Source organism: Protopterus annectens, chromosome 4.part0, assembly GCF_019279795.1.
Source record: "Protopterus annectens isolate FY-2018-M chromosome 4.part0, PAN1.0, whole genome shotgun sequence".
In the NCBI taxonomy this organism is placed as follows: domain Eukaryota; kingdom Metazoa; phylum Chordata; order Ceratodontiformes; family Protopteridae; genus Protopterus; species Protopterus annectens.
This window is the reverse complement of record NC_056733.1, coordinates 589,258,933-589,281,070: the sequence shown is the minus strand read 5'-3', so window position 1 is coordinate 589,281,070 and position 22,138 is coordinate 589,258,933. Positions and strand designations below refer to the sequence as shown.

At 39.9% G+C, this 22,138-nt stretch overlaps 1 protein-coding gene across 1 annotated transcript in view; it reads right to left on the bottom strand.

Annotated features, from left to right (window-relative positions):
- The window catches only part of DHX37 (DEAH-box helicase 37), a 1,097,190-nt gene that overhangs the window by 108,799 nt on the left and 966,253 nt on the right, over positions 1-22,138 (bottom strand). Inside the window, exon 26 of the mRNA XM_044068525.1 lies at positions 6,901-6,974. Coding sequence (XP_043924460.1) covers positions 6,901-6,974 — 74 coding nt within the window. The remainder of the gene's footprint in view (positions 1-6,900; positions 6,975-22,138) is intronic.

The following is a 22,138-nucleotide window of genomic DNA, read 5'->3' as shown; positions in this document are numbered from 1 at the left end:
AAACAGATCAGCAGGCTTGGGTAGGACTAGATACATACAAACACACGTGCATGCAGATGCACACATACACACATACACGCACAAACAAAAAGTATTACAGGTTAGGGTTAAAGTAAGGGCTAGGGAAGGGGTCAGATTTAGTTTTGTTAATGCAGTAAATTGATGCAGGTATTGACAACATGCTTATCAAAAAGTAAATGGGTCAAAACTGCAACCAATCACAAAAGGAAAACAACAGTTTCCTTTTGTAATCAGCTAACTAAAACCCTACCACTAACTTCAGACACAGTTTTCCTGAATAGCAGTAGTGCTAGGGATAGGATTTCTCATAAGGTAAGGTGTAGGGTTGAGGTTAGGGACAGGGTTAGGGTTACTACTCAGTAGTATAAACAGGCCAGGGATATTCACTGTGTGTTAATCCTAAGCCAACCCCTTACCCTATGAGAATCCCTTTCCTTAACACTACCACTAAACAAGTCACTCACACATATTTCAGGAATGCAAGCACACATTAACAAAACTAAATCTGACCCCTTCCCTAGCCCTTAATTTAGGGAGCCCTTACTTCCAAAAGGTACTGGAACTCCTGAGGGGAAACTCGGCATCAACACCTCTTCTGGATGCCATGGCTAGATAGAGACCCTGAGCATTCTGCCAACTGCTCCAAGAAATGGCCAGCTGGCTGAGCTCTTCCCATGGCACTCAAGAAGTCTATGAGGCTTCACACACAAGTCTCATCAGCATTCAGCTGTTGTGAGAATGCTGAAGAGGAGTCTTCAAAACTGTCAATGTGGCTTCATCAAAACTACAGATAAAGACCACCCCCCCCTTCCATGGCAGTCTTGCAGAGCCCACCAAGTGCCTCTAGCCCAAAAAAGCTTTGAAACTATCTCTGTTAGCCACATCCCAAAGGCAAAACTGGACAGACAGAAAAATTTAAAATCCACAAGATGGCAGTGCCCAGAAGCATAGCTGGCTCAACCAGTTCCCTGTGGCAGTACCACAAGCTAGTCTCCTACCACTCAGCTCTTCAAGGGAACAGCAAAATGCACTTCACTGTAAATATATATATATAACACTTACTGTATTAAGCCGAACACTACATTATATTCTTGTCCTGCAAGGCTTCAGTCACCATGGCCAACACCTTGGCAAAAAAAAAAAAACAATGGGCATGGGAAAAACTTAAATGGCAGTTAGTGCAGAGAATTAAGGCTATGAACTGTTAGCAAGCCAGTTTTCTGTGGTCCAGGGGTTGACTCCCTGAGCTTCCATTTGCTTACTGTGTGCCTCTCAGCATGTCAGTTAACCAGAATGTGTTCCTGGGTGGAGTCTGAAAAAGATCCACTGTTGACCAGTGCACTGTCTTGTTTTACTTACTTACTTACTTACACACACACACACAAACTTTGCACTGAAAGTGATATTCAAATGAGCTACAGGAATTTCCTGTGTAAATTACAAATTTTAATCTGTCAAATGGTGCCCATCAAGTTCAATGACACCATTCCAGCATTCGGACACTACAGGAGCACAGATAAATTCCCTAGGAGAGTGAATATCTGAAATCTAATATATCAGGTGTGCCAAATAGGATGAAACGTCTGTCCCCTTTGGGACTAGGCATAAGAAGGATTAAAACCAATACATGCCCAAATTCCAAAAGCAGGACAATCTCTGCAGCTTCTTTCAATTATGTCTGGGCTTGTCTCAAGAGTTCCACTGAGGCAAAATGATCCACTAAAAGATCTCCTTATGGAAAATGGCTACCGAGTTCCAGGACGTGGCTGACAACAGTGTCTTGAACTCACTGATCCTTTGTAATGGTTCTCAGACTTGGTGAACTCAAATGAAATCTCCACCAGCACTCAGCCCCATACTGGAGACTGGGCTGTGGCAGGGCCAATGGTAAGATTTTTCTCTTGAATGAATTAGCTGGAACAGTGAGGTCGCAACATTGCAGAATATCAGTTTATTCCTTAGCTGTCAAAGAGGCTTTTCTCTCTTTTAGGAGTAGTTAGGCATGGAAGAGGAAGTCTAAGGATGGACATACAGGCACTCAGAGGTGAAGAGCTACTTCCTCCTCAGGAAGTCATCAATCAGGTTCCAAGTGGACATGACAAACAATATCTTTACCTCTCAAAGTGAACAGCCAAGACCTTGTTTCTGAGGTTTTTCTCAAGAAAAAAATAACCTCATCCATGCCCTCCTGCTCAGATACAACCTTGAGCATGTGTTCCTTAGCAAAGTATCCATTCAATCAAATTTGCAACATGGAATCCAACTTTGAACATCAGTCTCAAGAAGGTCTTCCTTAAACTTAGACTCACAGAGGTTCTGACAGAGGTTCTGAAGTTGTTCCAGAGCCCTTTCAAGCAAATGGTACTGGAAGCTAAACAGGCCAATTAAACAGCTGTGGACCCTAAGCCCAAGTACAGCAGAGAAGCATACTTTCTTACTATGCCTGTCCAGAACTTTGGACTCCTTCTCAGGGACCTGATGTGGACTGAAAACATCATGCACGAGTCAGGACAAAGAAATGCTCTGCCAAAACAGGCAGGGGCTTATAAAGGCATTCAGCTTTTTGACAGCCAACCGAATAGACTTTAGTTGCTCCCACATTGCTCAAACATGTTTAATTAGTGGCTCCATATGTCAGGATGACCAGGGGTTTCCAAGGCTCTTTTCCAAGACACTCCTTAAGGAATTTCTAAGGGGATGGGTCAAGGCTCAAAAGTGCAAGCTGCTCCTCACATCAGGTTGAAGGCAACTCTGAAGGAGGGAGTCATCTGGAAGTGCAACAGAAGAAAGGGTGGTATCCATATTCTTGTCCAGCCCTGAAGCAATGGCCTAGAGTTCTTTTGACTCTTCATAGAATCCTTGCATAAGAAAGAGTTCTGTCTTCTCACTGCCCATGGGTCTGAGTGCCCTTACAGTATCTCTAGATGGCAAGTATGTGACTAATGCTAACTGGATATGACAGCAGTGTTTCAGCATGCAACTGCTTTCCAGCCAAAGACCGAAGACTTTGGAAAGGCACCAGGCTTGGATTTGGTGTCACACTGTATCGTTAAGAATAAAATCTCATAACTGTGACTACAACTCCAAGCAGACATCAAACATTTGTTAAATACTCAAGCCCTGAGACATGAGGCCTGTAGTGGAATGACTTGAAGGGTTCTCCTCAACCAGGACTGGTTGGCCCAACTGAGCCTGTGAAGAAGCCTTAGGAAGTCCTCCAAGTTCCAATGATTCATAAAAGGAGGACTGAAGAAGTTGCTACATTCTCTCTGGCCAGCTGACCTTGCAATCCAGCTATTCAAAATGGGGGGGGGGCACCATAACAGTATTTACCCCTTAAGATGAGAGCTAGTGGTGTGCCTTCCCATTCTCTCACAACTCAACTAAAATGGGAGGATTGGTCTGCGCTCAAATTTTCACTAGCAAGGAGAAGGCTCAGCAGATGCAGAGATCAAAGGGTGGTGGTTTAACATTGGAGTTTATTTTTGCTCCTGATCTTCGGACCTGAAAATCAGGAAATCAGCCACTCAAAAGTCCCATTTATTTCCATCAAGGTGAGAGCCCTAAAGCCCATTTGCTCTTCTCAGGGTGACAGCTGCTCCCCCCTCCCCAAGGTGCCATCATCCACTGTTTAGATGTGCTATAACTCACCGGATATGCTCAGTTGATATTTCTGCAAGAAGGCCCATGGGCACTCACCTCAAATGAAGCAAAAGCATTTACAAGCTCTCCAGTCTCCACTCAGGATCTCAAACAAAGCATGTGTTCTTGGGAATGTGCTCCTCCTCTTCCACCATGAGAGAGGCAAGTGCAGATAACACCTTCACTCTTTCCTTGTCCCCATCTGGTTCCTCTGTTATTGCCAGTACTGCTTGCTAATCACTCCTGTATCATCTGGGCCATAGTTAGGCTCTTCTCCTCCATGTTACACAGCACAGTGCATTTCTTTTTTGGAAAGTTAGGATACACCCTGCTATCCAAATGTCTGTTCCTGTGGTGATACAACATATAGATACAAAAAACAGCAGCCAGCACTTCCTTATCTTCTCTGGGAACTCCATGCCTTCATCAGTGTTAAACTTCCAAACAGTGGCACATTTAAACATACAACCAATGAAGATTCACCACACATTTAAAGAGACAATGTCACTTCATTAAGCCCCGGTGAAAATAAAGTCCCCAATCTCACTATCTAAGATGGTTCCTTGTTATTCAAGATACCATGCTAGCCTAACTTATTACATGCAGCTAAATTAATCCAGTCAATAACAGTAAAATTAAACAGAGCAGAAGAATGTTTCTGAACATGTTTAATTAATGCATTAGACAAACGTCCAATCTTAATATCACTCATATGTTCAGAAATCCCAAGTTTTGAGTTGTCTGGACATTTGTCCAATGAACAGCTGAGCATGTGCAAATGGCTAAATAAACTAGCCACTCACAACTGCAGGTACAAAGACAAAGAATATCAAAAACTTTAGATGTATTCCTGGATGTGAACTGTTTTGTTTTCAAAGTATACTTGCATGCAGAACAATCCCCACACGGTTGGCAACCCACCACAGGAATACGATTCTACAGTGTTTGTTTGTTTGTCCATACTATATCTAGCACTTTTTTGTAATGATTAAAATGACTGCCAATAGATCTACCTCTTCTGTAAGAAAATACACATTGTGCAGGAATTAACTCAGACATTTTGTTATCCGCCATAAGACTATCCCAATGTTTGTTAATAAGACGCTTGAAAAAAACAATACTGCTACCAAAATAAGTCACAAATTAAAAGCATCATCCCTGACTTTATGTTTTTTATGCTGTAACAATTCTGCTCTATCAATATTTTTGACAGAGTCTCAAGTGGTCATAACATCCTTATAATTATACCCAGTCACAAACTCTCTTAACCAAATCAAATTCCTGCCTATTACGTTCTGTGGTCTCGAGTGGCTATAACCATCCTTATAATTAATACCCCCATCACAAACTCTCTTAACCAAATCAATTTCCTGTCTATTACATTCTGTAGTCTCAAGTGGTCATGACATCCTTATAATTATACCCTCTGTCACAAACTCTATTAAGCAAATTAAGTTCCTGTCTATTACATTCTTATCTCGAGTGGTCATAACATTCTTATAATTACACCCCCATCACAAACTCTCTTAACCAAATCAAGTTCCTGCCTATTACATTCTGTAGTTAAACTCCCTGTCACAAACTCTCTTAACCAAATCAAACTCCTGTCTATTACTTTCTGTAGTCTACAGTGGTCATAACATCCTTATAATCATATCCCGTCACAAACTCGCTTAACCAAATCAAGTTCCTATTACTTTCTGTAGTCTCGAGTGGTCATAACATCCTTATAATTATACCTAGTCACAAACTCTCTTAACCAAATCAAGTTCCTGTCTAATGAGTTCTGTATCCGCTGAACATATTCTACAAATTCTTAGAAACTGTGACTTGGGGATATTATGAATGACATGAGATGGATGGCAACTAGTGGCATGCAAAAACGTGTTAAATTGTGTTTTTTTTTTTTCCATTTTACGGTAGTGCTTAAAGTGCCATCATTAGTGCTGGCTGCTTTTGGTATCTAGTCATCTGGCCGTTGCACGCAGCTGTACTTGCACAGATTTTGTATTTGGTTAGATACTACAATGTATGCTTAGGGATGTATGATGCATTATCCTAATGGTATAGGTATGACATGCTGTCAATTGCACCTATCTTTTAGCCATAAGGCAGACCAAAACGTCTCCCTGTGTCTTCTACTGGCAGAGCTGAAATGCAGACACCTGCTGCAGTTATTAAAATCATGGCTCTCCCCAGGTGCAAGCTTTGGTTTGTAATATGATGTCCAAAAGAACACAAAGAATGCTGACTAAGCACGGGAATGCAGAAGCAAAAGAAATGACAACTGGAATTATGGTCTGAACTGTGTGAAGCAAAAAAAAAAAAAAAAAAAGTAAAGAAGTGGAGGGTGGGACAGAAATGCGCTTATGTATCTGGCACGCGGCATCATAGTATGTAATGAAACTGGTGTGAGGTTGCACCAGAGTGTGGGACCTTCAAAGTTTTTCCTGAATTATGACTGAAGGAGATGATGATCCCAGCCAAAGGGTCCTTGGTATTAGATCTCTCCAGTTCTGTTGCTGCACAAATGCTTCTAAGGTCACAACAGCAAAAAAAATTCAAGTTTTGGAAGACCACCAAGTCCCCCTCCTGGCACCTAGTCTATCCATTCATTTCTCCTCAGAACGGTAGCTGGCCCCTGTGTTCTCCAACTAAAGTGAGAGGCCTACACCCTGTTCACTTCCTTTGAAGGTAAGAGAAAGGTGCCCTGTCATATGCAGCCCTCAAATCAATGCCTAACTCCTACCCTGCTGTAGCTCTAACTCTCAGTACTGTTGTTGCTGCTGCTGCTAGGGAGATGCATGCATGCATGCATTTACACATGATAATTTCCCCTGAATTCTTGCGCAGCAAAGTCATCAGCTTGTCCTATAATACTGTTTGTAGTACACATCAAACCACTGCAGTTGTCAGCATTGCAGCAGGCCAGATTACCTCCCATTACCCAGAAATATTTTCAGTCAGTCACTTCCACTCTTGCTGTCCAGCTATTCAGACTCTCATGCATTTAATCAAACATTGGTCATCTAGGACATGGTCAGGGTTTTAGTCTTCTATGCCACAAAATTGGAGTATTTTCTTTTTAAGCAGCAGATGGAATGATGATACAGCATATACAAGCAGCCCTCCCTCCACAAAAGTAAATATTAAAACTATGTTGGCATGCTCGCTGTACTTTAAATATGCTCTACCTTTGTATAAATAAAAACAATATGAGTAGGGAAAACGACTTACTTAGCCCATGCCTTCAGCATAGTTGAAGGATTAGATAGTAGACAACTACAGTAAGACTTCAGTTTCTTAATAACCTGAAAAGACAAAATGAAAGATTTTAATGCAGATACAAAATGGTGAAGATTGCACTGCCAAAGATCATTTGGTTTTGGACAATTTTGATTTCTCTTACTTAAGTATGAAAAACCCTCTCCACTTCCTGTCCCTATTAACCAAACCCTGCAAAACATTGAATTCGGGGGAGATCACAGTTTCTACATTGTTGGCATGAAAATATCTATGGATATACTGCAGTGTGTGTGTGTGTGTGTGTGTGTGTGTGTGTGTGTGTGTGTGTGTGTGTGTGTGTAGCAAAAGCTTTGCAAGTATTGGGTTAAGTAAACTCTGTTGTTCAGCTACCACAGATCACACTGCTGAGAAATCAAAGTTGCATGGTACTGTATTAAAAATAATTACTGACACATCTTCACAAAATGCATTGTGCAAGGATTCCCTTCGGGATCATTTTTGCTCCCCCTCCCCATATGGTTACATGGTCTCCTGTAAGTGTTCAATTCATACAAGTATATTAATTAATTTCCTGCCCTTAAAGGCTACTTTTTAAATCTGTCTCATGTGAAATATCACTTCCATTAAGGAACTTCACTCTAACATATTTATTTATTTCCAGTTTGATAACCGGGGAGGTCCACTGGGCTCAAAGAGCCCGTTTTCAGTGGAGGCCCGGGGAGAAAAGCTCCAATAATAGTACAAGCTCCATAATATGAAGTACAATACATAGGTGAAACAGAAACAAACTACACAAATTTTACATACAAAATAGCAAAAAACTAAACAAAAGTTAAACAGCAGCTTGGAGAAGGATGTAAAGCATATTTACATGTTTAGTGGTTGAGAACAGTAGTACAAGGTTAAATTAATACAGAGGTTTAAATCATCTGTGAATTATACAGAAGTAACATTAACAAACATACTGCTTCACTTATTGCCACTATCAGCCTGCACTTTTAATTTTTCCTTAACCTTAGCAACAAAATGTAACATGGTAAGTGTCATACCACTTCTTAAAATTCCTATATCTGCTGGCCCAATGGAGCAGCATCCTAAATGAATCTTCCAGCTTTTCACTAAGTTTCAGAAAGTATAACATACTCCATAGTCTTTTAGAATGCTTAAAAGCACAGACTGCATAGTCATCCATGGAATGGGTCCAGCAAGGGAGTAAGTACCCTCAAATCATACTGTCAGGTCACTGACTCTATCTACATTAGTATGGATAAAGGCCTCTTAACCAGTGCCTCTTCTTAAAAGGATCAAAACGGCCTTTGACCTGGCAAACAGTTTCAGATGTTATCCAGAATTGCTACAGCAGGGTGTGATTATGTTCTGCTTGAACAGTTCCATAGCTATATGAACTCAATAATGTTTTATAAACAATTTAGGCTGCCAGATCTGACACTTCTACCCTTACTGCTGGTACTACCCTGGACTCTATCTGTTCCAGTCCTCTTCTTTGCACTGCCAATAACTCAAATTGCTATTCAGAAATCAGCCCAAGAACTCAACCACTTCAAAAAGGTTTGGTGCTGGTTGTCCAGGAACAAGCTAGTTGTTACAGTCAATAAAATGTACTTCATGAACTCTGTAACATGTTAAAGATTCCTACAAGTCTTTATTGTTCCCCTACATGTCCAGAGGCTTAAAAATAACAGTCAAGATGATGTGATTAAACTTTGATTAGGTCTACACCACAAATTGAATCCCTGGAATTTCTCTGAATCACAGGGTATAGCTGGTGTAATAAGCATATACGCATGTTTGGGTGACAAACAAACTGTCAATGACCACCAACAACCTCCACTCCATCCAGAAAAGTGGCCCATTCATTTCTCCAGGAGGCAAGAACTCCATGATCCACGTATTTTACCTAGTGGCAAAGGTCAGGCAAAAGTAACTGAGCCAACAACTGTTCAAGGAACTGGAAATGTTTTCTCTTACGCCCTAACCAGTTTTTCATTGCGCACGTTTGGGTCATTCAAAGGGATGCAATGGATGTCTGCAGAGGGTGTACTTCCTGTTTCAGTACACTTTCCCTCAATTGTTTAGCCCCCTCAAAGCAAAATGCCTCTGATAATCCCCCAAAAATGTATACTGACACTGCATTTCTCATCACATACCCCACAACTTCTTGAGTAAGCACTGCCTTGTCATTCTGCTCTCTCACACTTGGCCAGGTCCTCCAGCTCCTGAGCTACTAATCAAACTTGGATCAGATGGGTCACAGTCCGGAATTTATCCCTCTCTGTCATGGAACTGGCCAATATCCATTTAAAGGTATATGCCCTACATTTAACATTCCCCCAAAGCTGACATACTTACATATATGAGAAGTATGCAATGCATTACATTACATTATGTCGATGTAACATTATACAATAGATGTCACAGGCTGTTTACATCAAAATTAACTTTTTTACATACATATTCAATAACATTTTATACACAGCATCATGTTTAATTCTGGAACAGTCAATGCACCTGCCTGGCTTCCTTAACAATCTACCATAGCAGGAGAACTTATCAAGACTATTCACAATGGACATATGGTTTTGACTTTGGCAGACCTCTTGCTTCAGTGCAACTTCATGAGTTTCTCTGCACAGCTCTTGATTATCACAGATTTTATTGTCTTTTACTTTATTGCAAAAAGACTCTATCCAGTTCTAGTTGCTCAATGCTCATATTTCTCTATCTTCAATTATAAAAGATTTGCCTAGTACAAAAATCTGCTATTCCTTCTATACAGTTTAATATCTTTCCAATGAATTACACAGGATCTTGGTTCAGTTGCTTTAGCAGTTACTACAGTCTCAAGCAGCAGACTATCCCATGACTTCAGGGTTATTACTTTATCATCAACTTTCAAGTTTGGTAGTTTTCTGCACATTCTATCAGTGCAACATTTCCACTGTGGTTGAAGTAGGCAATCTGATTTTCTTTTTGATTTGTGTCCCCTAAGGACCTTGAATAATGGCCCCCTCTACCTTCATCGGATATTCCTGGGGTAGGTAGGCAATAGCCCTACAGCCCATTCATTCCTACCTGGAAACTGCCTGCAATTTCCCAGCTACAGTTACGAGGTAGTGAGTGGGCCAGCTTGCTGGCCCTTGGGGTGATAGTTTATTCTTTCCCCCTGTGATCCTCTGAGCTCACGACTGCCACCCAAGGAGAAGCATGTCTTCACATACCATGTTTTCCTCAGCTTCCTAGTGTTTCATGGTATTATGGCAGCACATGCTCAGAACTCCATTAGGTGAATACCTAGTGCTCCTGCTTGGTGTCAGCTGTGTGGTGAGCCACAGAAGCCTCTTATCCCTCAGGATGGGCAACCCAGAAGTTGGCGGTCACTGCCATTCACCCTGAGCAGCCCCTACAGGCACCAGAGTTGCTACATGAACTCTAGTCACCTGCAGTGTAGTCATGGCTTTCTCCACCTACAGCTGGGATATGCAATCCAATTTTCAGCCTTCCGTCCATTAACAGTTGAGTTGGTGAGAGATTGAGTACCTGGAAGTGGAATTTGTCTGTATTCCAGAATTATAAGAAGGGGTTGACAATCCTCAAAGCTTTTACTGTAGTTCTTTCTCATAAATTTGGATAGTTCCACTTGCTCATTTGACTTGGGGATAGGACAGATAGGATGTTACTTGTCTAAATTCCCACTCAAGTACAGATCTTCTGAATTTTTGACTTGTGAGTTGTGGACCACTCTCAAATACCAGACCATTAGGTATGTCTTGTTATGACTGAATAGACTTTAACATAGTTACCAAAACTGCACTTGATTTGTCTGTTAGTTTTGTTTCTTCAGGCAACTTGCTAAAATAATCCACATATATGAAATACCTTTCTTCTCTGAAACTGAACAAATACATACTCATTCTGCTCCATGAACAATCTGGTACCAGGTATGAAACTGGGTATGCCAGTATTCCTTCTTTAGGACTCTTATTACAATGTACATTGGAAATGACATAATTCAATACACCTCTTGCTCTTTCTCAGCAATGTCACCAGATGTGATTCCTGTATCCCTGCAAGCTCTTGTTTTCTCAGGTGTTCTTTATACTTCTTTTCTAAATATGCTGTAGCTCTACTCAACAAATTATGTGTAGCTTCTTGCCTGCTCTGTAATTCAGTTTCAGATCATACTCCTGCAGATTACCACTCCTTGCAATCTTGACGAGTCTTGTACAAAGAATTTATAAATATACTTTGGAAAGTTTTCCCATCTGAACTACAATACTGCACTCATATTTGCAAAATGTGTTATGTCCATGCAGTCTGATTAACCGTTTCTTTTCAGAACAGATTTTTTAGGCATCTATAGATGTTCATGACCAACAGGCAACTAGATCTGCAACAGATCTGATTCAATAACTTCATAGGATTTTAATGATGAACCATTTGTAACTAGTGTCTTGAGTATTCACTCATTCAAAACTCCATTTCTAGGCAACAACTTGTTTTGGAAGGTTTCACAGAGGCACAGGTATACAAAACATGTTAGATACACACTCTGCAAGATGCTGCATAATTCTATAATGCCTGCATGTCTTCTGGCCCCAACATTTGCACGACTGTTTGGCTATGCCCCCTCCACACCACCCCGCAATTGTGTTTCAGGCTACATGATGTTAGATTATTACCTATATAATCCAAAATTGTCAGTTTTATTTTCCATTTACTCTTAGTCAACCTAACATTAAGTAGTTTTCATCTATTCAGTAGCTGTACCTTCTTGGATCTCACCCCATTGCAACAAAATATCAATTAATTGACAACACCTTTCAAGCCTTCAATTACATACATGGCAAATAAGTCTTTGAAATTTGGCTAGTGCTGAAAAAATGCCAAACAAAAATAAAATAGGCCTACTACTGATAAAAAATTACCATTTGGCACTCTTGATACCATTATTTTGACTGCAAGCAATGGGTAATTTGCTCTTTCAGTCACTTTATACAGCTCTCATACAAAAATACAAATGCAAATCTCATCTTTCTTTACTCAGTAACCATACTATTTAGCCACTCTGTTGGCTTTAATTGCTTTTCCATGACATCTAGTTCTATATATATGCTTTAGCTCTGTTCTGCTTTGGACTACTACAGGTAGTTTTCTGGAAGTATGAATCACTGCTACATCATCAGGTTTTATTTATACATTATTCTCTCCTGGCAAGTTTTTAAGTCTAAGCAAATAAAGTCACATAGGGTATTACTTCTATGGCTTTGCCCAATATCTGAAATGTCTCTATAACAGTTTTTAAATTATATTCTACCTGTGCTGTCTTCGTTTTCACACAGTGAATGTTTTTGCCATTCCCAGCTTCTCACAAGCCACACAACCCAGAGGTGCCTCCCAAAATATTAAGAGAATTCAGGTTTTTAAGTTAATCATTTCAAAGAGGAGAGAATTTCTTCAATATGTACTCATGTCAAGAGTTTCTAGGGATGCATCCTATGGCCAGAATAGGTAAACAATGTGCCCTTACATCTCATAAGGGTTTTCCATTCCCAAAGCTTTAAAAGTACTTTCTGACTAGATACTGCACTCTACATCAAGTTTAAGTATCACATTCTGTCTATGCGGTGGTACGGCGGTAGCGTTGTTGCCTCAGAGCAAGAGGTTATCCCGTTCAATCCTCGGCGTGGCTTGGGTGTGCCTTCTGTGTGGAGTCTGCATGTCCTCCACGCTGTTGGGTAGCATTCGAAAGACATGCGTGCGTAAATGGGCGTGCCAAAATCTACTGCCAATCATTAGTGGACCGCAGTTCTGCTGTGGTGACCCATTACTGAGAAAAAGCCGAAAGACAAACAACAAAAACAACATTCTGTCTATTGATTCTCAGTGTTTTCTTCCAATAGTCTAACTTGCTTCAGATGCACTGAAAGCACTTTCAGGTTTCATAGTATCGAGTCTTTTCAATTCCACACCAACAAAAAGTAAATTTTTATGTTTTTGTTCAAAATGTAAATTCTTCTGAACATACTTTCTTGTTGCTTTTAAACATTTTAATAACATTTTCTTTCTTAGCACAGAGCCTGGAAAACAGGTTAAAATTAAGACAATTTTTAAGCAATAACCACCGACTTGGTGTGGTATATTGAAGACTACCCATGGTTGGTGTGGTTTAATCACAAGGGCGTAGCCCGAGTGATTAAATAAAGCCAACTGTGGGTAAATTTCAATATACCACAACCACGGAGTCGGTCATTGCTATTATACAATGACATTATTTAAGAAAAAAAAAAACCTTAATTTTCTTAAATAATGCCTTTGTATAATGGCACCGTACTGTTCTTCCGTGGCTGGTGGTATCCTGATGCCTTGCTTTGATGCACTGCGCATGCATATGGGACTTGCATTCCCATGCATACGCAGTACATCAATTCTCTGAAAAGGAAGCAACAGAGAAAAAGAAAATCTCTGTTGCTCCGTTTTTGTTTTGTTTTCTTTTTTTTATTAAAAAAAAAAAAAAAAAAAAGTTTCAGCTACATTACGGGTAGGAGAGAGAAAAAGAATGGAGGAAATGCAAAGAAAATCAGCTACGTGCCTTTAGTTTTAAATAACGTACCTGATGTATTTCCTCCATGCTGCCTCTCTGGTATGTCTGGAGTCAGGACTTTAGATTTTCTTTTATTTTTTGTTTAAAAAAAAAAAAAAAAAGTCATGGAATATACCAACGGGAAGAAGTCTGGGTGACGGTACCTTTTTCCATTGGTATACTCTAGGATTTACAACGAGCACGCTGGTTGGGCTGGGCTGGCCAATCAACATGCTTGTTTTCGAATATTACTGGCCAGTCATTGTATAATTTCTGTTATGCCTGCAGCCAGACCTACTGCAAGGCTCCGTATTAATGCCACAATTTTTGTCTGTCCACATTGGTTATAGTACCTTGTATTATGGCTGTGTTATGGCTTTTTAAATCCATAATTCTCCTAATTTCTGCCTTATTATTTCAGTCGTATTTCATTTTACACAGCTTTTCATCAGTTAGTGTTTTGTCATACTTTAACAGTACATCACAACAAACAATGAGTTAAGTGCCATGATGCATCTTGTCCCAGTACAGTCTTAAATACTTGGGTTTTGCAAACATTTTATTGAAACCATGGTCCAAATAAATTAGCTTTTTACTCAGAGACATCACTTAGGGATCCTCCACAGACTTTGATGGACAAATCTCTGTATATAGGCTGCACATATCCATTAAAGTATATGGACGTAGCTCATATTTTTCCTCAGCTGGTGTCACTGAGGTTACAGATCACCATAACTTTCAGTGAAATCAGCAATGGGAAAACAAATTTCAGGGCTGTTACTGTTCAATGAAGAAGAGAATGACTAGGCAAAAATGTAAATTATCAGTGTGTACACCACATACAAAAGATAATTCACTGAAGTGTAACAAAACACAAAATCTTTTACCTGCACACAAGTTACTTAATTTGTTCCTCACACATCTACATCATTTAAGAATGTAAGTTCCAGTTTTATTAAAAGCTTCCCCTTGCTTCTTCATTTATTTTACCACAAATTATTTCATCTCTTATTAAAGAATAACGTAGCTAAGCAAATTCAGTCTTCGGTTCACAGTTAGGTTTTGTAGGTACAGTTAGGTGATCAACATTTAAAAATATATGCCCTATAATTAACATTCTAAAGGATCCAAGCAACACAGTAGCATGGACACAAAAGAACTGTCCACTAACCAGAAAAATCTAGCGTATACCAAGAAGTGCAGATAAAACCGATGCAGGTCAGGCATAAAACAGCAGCTTTATTAAAAGTATGAGTGCTTTTGCTGTGTAAAACACATTGTTTCATCATAAAACAAGTAAACCATTGTGTTTAAATACACCCTGATACTTAAACAGCTAACCAATCAAAAATACCTGCAGTTAAAACAGTCATACTTAAAGTACTAGATCCTCAGCACCTGGAATGGACCAGCTAGGAAGACCCATTTTCAGCAGAGTCCCAGAGAAAAAAAAAACACTTACATACATAATACAAATGATACATACACAAGCTGAACACTGACAAACAATGATCACATATAAAAGGAGCTCAGCAGTAACTGAAAAAAAAATTAGGAGATGCATAGAGGAATAACTGTTTTAGAGAATTAACTTTATATGGCACATATGCATACACACAAAGCTCAGAAATAACAAGAATTAATCTGCATTGTCATGGTTCATAGTCCTGTACTGTATGGAACAGAGTGCCAGCATCCAAACAGGCCTGGTATCATTAAAACATTTCCAGTTCAGCTCCACCCCTTATCCATGATTCTCTACACACATCATACTCCAGATCTGCACAAGTTGCTTACAGCAAGCTTACCTCCAAAACACTTTTACCCCACCACTAGGGCAGCAGAAGATAGGTGGGAATATACAACATAATGAAACATGGCCATGCAGAAAGTACAGTTGTGTAAGAACTTATCATAATGGTAGATATCCTTCCTTCTCTTCACTGTTGCAGTATTCCTTACAACAGGGATCCCCTCTCAAGGGCGGCTCAACATCCAGCCAGTATACCAAAGCCTTTAGGTTGCTTAAGGTACGTCACACACATGCTCCCCGCGTATAGCATAGGGCATAAAGGTGATGTCCAGACATACCATCCTCAGAATTGACAGCCCCAGTTGGAACACCATTTCAAGGAATATAGAGGTAACTAGTACACCCAGGACAGAAAGGAATCAGGGGAAGGAGGGAGGGAGTGAATACTGCAACAGTGATAAGAAGGACCTCTACCGTTATGCTAAGTTCTTACACAACTACATTATGTCCTTCCATTTCACTGTTGCAGTATTCCTTACAACAGTGAGCATGCAAAAACTCTAGAAGAAGAGAGAGAGGAGGAAGGTCCAGCTGAGCCCTCGAGGAACCCATGAAGAATGGCCCTAGTAAAACCAACTCTAGCTCTGGATATCACATCCAATTTATAGTGCTTTGTAAACATATGCACAGAAGTCTAGGTAGCTACCTCAAGAAGACAGTATCCAAACCCTTGATAAAAGCACCAGAAAAAGCCAAAGTCCTAGTAGAATGAGCTTTAACAGAAGAAGAAAGGATCTTGCCATAAAAGGAATACAAAAAGAAATGGCTTTAGAAATCCAAGAAGAAATAGTTTGCTTGGAAACAGCCAATCCTATGGCTCTAGGATGAAAGGAAATAAAGAGCTGATCAGATTTATGAAAAGTTTTAGTCTTATCCAAATAAAAATATGAGTTGATTATGCTCATCCAAAGTGTGCAGCACCTTCTCACTAGCAGAATGCAGAGATAGGAAATATGTGGGCAATTGAACAGACCGTTTAAGAGACAACTCATTCACCACTTTGAGCATAAAAGAAGGATTAGTACAAAAGGGACACCCTATCCTTATGGAACACTAAAAAAGGAGGACAAGCCATAAGGGCTTGAAGCTCAGACACCTGTCTGGCAGAAATAGGGGCTAACAAATTACAGCCTTCCAAGAACAATGCTGTAAGGAAGTTGAAGCTGCAGACTCAAAAGGAGCCTGGGTCAATTTTTCCAAAACAAAATTAAGATCCTAGGGAGGAAGGACATGCTTCCTGAGAGGCCTAATATGAAGGGACACCTTTAAGAAATTGTTTAGCCTCAAATCTAAGAAGCTAAAGGAGGTGATAATGGCAGACAAGCAGAAATAGCTGGTAAGTGGGCCTTAAAAGAATAGGCAAACCAGCACTGAGCAGTTCACACATAACACAGAACCAAAGGAACGTCCACAGAAAGCGGATCCAGGTTATGAGAAAGACACCAAACAGAAAACCTCTTCCACTTGGATAAGCAGGATTTATTGGTTGTGGGCTTCCTGACCTCCTGCAGGACACTAAGGATGTCCTCAGAAAAAAGCAAAAAAAATATATATATATATATATATATATATATATATATTTTTTTTTGCTTTTTCTGAGGACATCCTTAGTGTCCTGCAGGAGGTCATATATATATATAAATATATATATATTTATATATATATTCACTGCAATAAATTAGTGATGGGGAACTCATTTATGTGTTTTTATGTTTTATCAGTTTAGTTTTCCTGTTATCGTTTTTTTGTTTGTCCTCAGAAAAAAAAGGTGTCTGTATGGAATCAAAATCCTATCACCCACATTGTTAGCTGAAGACAGGAAAGGTGGGCACGGATGAGATATCCCTTGTCTTGTGTACGTAGGTCTACCCTGTGAGGTAACTTGTGATGACTGTCCTTTGCTAAATGCAGAAGAGGGAACCAATGCTGTCTGGACCAAAAGCAAGTCACCAGCAAGATTCTGGGAGAGCATGTATTTTGAGCAGAACTTTTGGAATGAGAGAAAAGGGAGGGGAAAGCATAAAGACATATCCTCTTCCAGGAAAGAGAGGGTGCCTACCTTCCAGATCAGAGAGCATGGGACTCTGGCACAAAAGACAGGAAGATGTATGACTAGTGGGGACGGAAATAAGTCTACTTGAGGAGTGCCGCAGTGGAGGACAATGTTCAGAAACACATCCCTGTGAAGCATCCACTCGTGGGATTGTGTTATGGACCTGCTCAGAGTCTGCCACAATGTTCTGACCTGAGGGAGTGTAAACTGCTTGAAGTGTCACACGATACTGGACAGTTAGTTCCTACACTAAAAGTTCCAACCGGCATAGGCAATAAGACCGCCCCCCATGTCTGTTGACATACCACACCACTGTGATATTCTGTAAACACCTTGAGAGGCCCTGGGAAGAATGGGACGAAATGCTTGAACAGCCAGCAGCAGAGCTCTCATCTCTTTGACATTAACGTGGTCTTTTCTTTGTTGAGGTGATCAAGGACCCTGCACCTTTAGAAAGCAGAAGGATGCTCTCCATCCCATATCTCAAGCATCTGTGAACAGCTCATGAGAGGGAAGAGGGGGTTGAAAAGGGAGCCCTGAATTGACAGTCAACTGCTGAAACTACCACCAAAATTCCAGCTTGAAGCATGGAAGAAGAGGAACTAGGAATTCAACGGGATGAAAATGCTGAAGACAAAATTACTTTAGAAACCACTGAAGTTTTCTCATGTGGGTTTTGGAAAAAGGGAGCACAGGAATGGTGGCAGCCATAAAACAGAGCTCTCAAACTCCTTGACTGTGATTAAGGCCAGAAAAAGAAGGGATAGAAAGAAAGAAATGAGAGTTAAGGCCCTGGGAGGAGGCAGGGATGCTAGCATTGGAGCAGTCTGGATCCTGTACCCCAGAAATACATGATCCTGAGAAGTCGTCAGAAAGGACATTTGGAAATTTATAGTGAACCCCCGGCTTTGCAAGAGAGAAATTGCAAAGTGAAGATACTGCAGAAGAATCTCTGGAAAGGATGCTTGAAAAAAGGAGATTGTCTAAGTAGGGAAAGACCTGAATCCCCCTTAGCCTGCAAAAAGTCACATGAGTGAAGCATTTGGTGAATATCTTTGGGGCAGCAGAAAGGCCAAAGGGCAAAGCACAGAACTGAAAATGCCAGGAAGCAACAGAGAAATGTAAAAACTTCCTGAAAAGGGGATTAACAGGAACATGAAGATAAGCATCCTCGCGGTCCAGAGACACTAGAAAAGCCTGAGAAACAGCAGAGGGAACAATGTCTGACGGGACAACACCTGAAACGAAGTGACCTTCAGAAAGGTGTTTAGGTGAGAGAGATCCAGAATGGGTCTCCAAGTGCTATGAGAAACTGGAACTTCCTGAAAAGTTCCCTGAGTAAAAATATCCTGAAGCACCCCTAGAAAAAATGCCAACTGTTCCTGAGAGGGCTGAGGAATGCCCATGAAACAGGGAAGAGATTTCCAGACCATGTAGTATCCTAGGCAGATAATGGACAGAACCACTATCAGTTATTAAATAGTTCTGAATGCTTGCAGTATATAGAAAGGATATTTTATATACTAGCCTACAGAAAGACACTTCTGATAAAAAAAAATTAGGATCGGGTTTCTCTTTTATTGTGTCTTTTTAATGATACAAGACTTAATATCTCAGAACAATTTATTATGGAAAGTTTGAATCATAAAAGGAAAGATTTTTCAGATGTTTGTTCAGTTACTATTAGACATAACATTTAAGGAAAAAACAGAACTGATTCTAACAGTAGTACTTGATTAAAGAGTATCACATACATAAGGGTAAGTATAAATGTTCTATTATATGATACTCTATACTAGGATTACAGCTAAAATATAAAACCTAGGAATATAATAATAGTACAACGCATAGTATATATACAGAAATAGAAAGAGATCAGAATAAGTAAATATGTATATAATTACAAGGGTGGGAGATTTGCACAGTGATTAAGGTGTTCACCTTATAGGCACAAGGTCCAGGGTTTGATTTTTCAGATGGGGTAATTGACTGAGCTTGTAATGGCCCACAAGTGCAGTCAGCCTGGTACTAATTTATGAACTTATGATCCTATGAACAGCTTTACACATACTAAATAAGATACAAAAATATACATCAACTGACCTATAAATTAATCAATATGAAAATAACAATTAACTTCCTCCCTATAGTAGACCAGGGAGATAATGTAAGATACAGGGAAAGATGAATGCAGAGCTATTCAGTTTGGTCAACTTATAATAAAGAACACCCATTTAACTTTTCTTATTTATAACAGCTTACTGACTGCCTTTTTTAAGATGATGCATACTAAAAATATGAGACTCATTAATATAAATCAGAAGCATGAGCTAAGCGTCGTTAGTCTAATGGAAAGACTGAGAGGCAGTTTGTTGGTCTTTTTCAATAAACCAGGAATACGTTTATTCCACGGGAGAATATTTTAGGGTTATGTCATTAGGTAATTTTTTATTTGTTCCAAAAGTTTTGTCCACAGCTGAAGATTTCATACTGTTACATATGAAGCAAGTTTTATACATAAATGTGATTTTATTTACCTGTATTTTTTTTTCTTTCTTATATAAATGTCTGATTTTAAATACATACCTATTATTATTAGTGGGCTGAATTATCCAGTAAAGAGAGGGAGCCTGTTCAAAGTCTTGCAATTACATAAAGCTGAAATAAGTATTTCTACCGAAAAAACATTTACTTAATAAAGATGTAAATAAACTTTTATTTAATAATTATTTGGTTTTAGCAGGTTCTGACTTTCAAGCTAAAAGAAGAGGCACCCTGACTTGATGGAAAAACTCACCAGTAATGCCTGAAGTAAAAGATAAGGCACCCTGATTTAATGGAAAAACTCACCAGTAGTACCTAAATTAAAAGATACCTATGTTGATAAAAAATGGTATGTTAAGTATTGTTATAAATGACTGGAACAGAAAACTATATACACTGGCGAACTCTTACTGGATTCCAGGGGTTGGAGCTAAAGATGCAAAAAATTACTTATACTAAAGCCTATTGCATGAAATTCATTCAATCTCTATGGTCAGATAGATGTCATATTTGTAAATCTTTAGCTTTACTTAATGCTCAGATTCCAGAGATAATTCCAAAAACCCAAGTGCCTCTTCTTTGCTCTATTCTTGCTATAGCCAGAAAAGTAATTAGTAAAAAGTGGAAAAGTAAAGTTGCCCCCTCTACTGTTGAACTTACTACTTCTTCTTTCGGCATTTCCCAGTTAGGGGTCGCCACAGTGGATCACCTGTCCGCTCATGATTGGCAGTGGAGTTTTACAGTGTCGAGTTGCCAGCCCGGCGCCCAACCTTCCACAGAAGGCACACACACTCCCACACTCACTCAATTTAGAATGTCCAATCCACCTACAGCATGTCTTTGGGATGTGGGAGGAAACCGGAGCACCCGGAGGAAACCCACGCGACCACAGGGAGGACATGCAGACTCCGCACAGAAGGCACCCCAGCCGAGAATCGAACCGGAGAACCTCTTGCTGTGAGGCGACAACGCTAACCGCTGCACCACCGCAGCCGCCCTACTGTTGAACTTACTAGTACAACAAAAATTGTTTGCAGTAATAAACTGCATACTATAAAGTTGAGAACTTCTAATATTACACATTCATATAAATCTTGGCTTAAACTTAAAAGACCTCTAAAATATTGTTGATATGTATAATTTTGATCTACTGATCAGCTGTGGACCTATGCAAGTAGCTGTTTCTTTTATAACTGATTTTATTTATTACTTTAAAACCAAATATAACAAATATATATAAAAAAGAAATGATTGAAAAATGGAATACACTTCAAATGGATATTCAGACAAGCTGATAAAACTTCAAAATCAGAGGTTGAAATGAAGAAAGGGCCTGCTGAGTATGACACTGCTCAAGAAGAGATGTTACAAAAAATGGAAGAATTAGAGGACAGAGCATGTAGGGAAAAAAAGAAGTTATGTTCTTACCATAACGTTCCATCTGAGTAGTAGACTTCATTCTTCTGCACATATGGGTATACGGATCCGATTCGGATCCGAGCCGGCAAAACTTTTCAAGCATCAGCTCCAAGCTCCTCCCTTACCTATATTACATCACTTCCTCCTATCTAGTCCCAAATCGAGTTTGCTGACACTAAGTGGCAACATAACCACAATCCTAAACAGGAAAAACCTGAAGAGTGAGGGGGATGGAGGGAGGGAAGGTGCAGAACAATGAAGTCTACTTCTCAGATGGAACGTTATGGTAAGAACATAACTTCTTTATCAGAAGTAGTTGACTTCATTCATTCTGCACATATGGGACAGAGTCCCCAGCTACTAGTATTCCTGGGAGGCCCTTCATCTTTCGGCTGCTCCCGTTAGGGGTCGCCACAGCAGATCAACTGTTTCCATTTCTTCCTGTCCTCTGTATCTTGCTCTGTCACACCAACCACCTGCATGTTCTCTCTCACCACATCCATAAACCTTATCTTAGGCCTTCCTCCATTCCTGTTACCTGGCAGCTTCATCCTTAGCATCTTTTTCCCAATATACTCTGCATCCCTCCTCAGCACATGTCCAAACCAACGTAATCTTGCCTCTCTGGCTCTGTCTCCAAACCTTCCAACCTGGGCTGACCCTCTAATATACTTATTCCTAATCTTGTCCATCCTCGTCACACCCAGTGCAAATCTCAACATCTTCAACTCTGCTACGTCAAGCTTTGACTCCTGCCTTTTTGTCAATGCCAGTGTCTCCAACCCATATAACATAACTG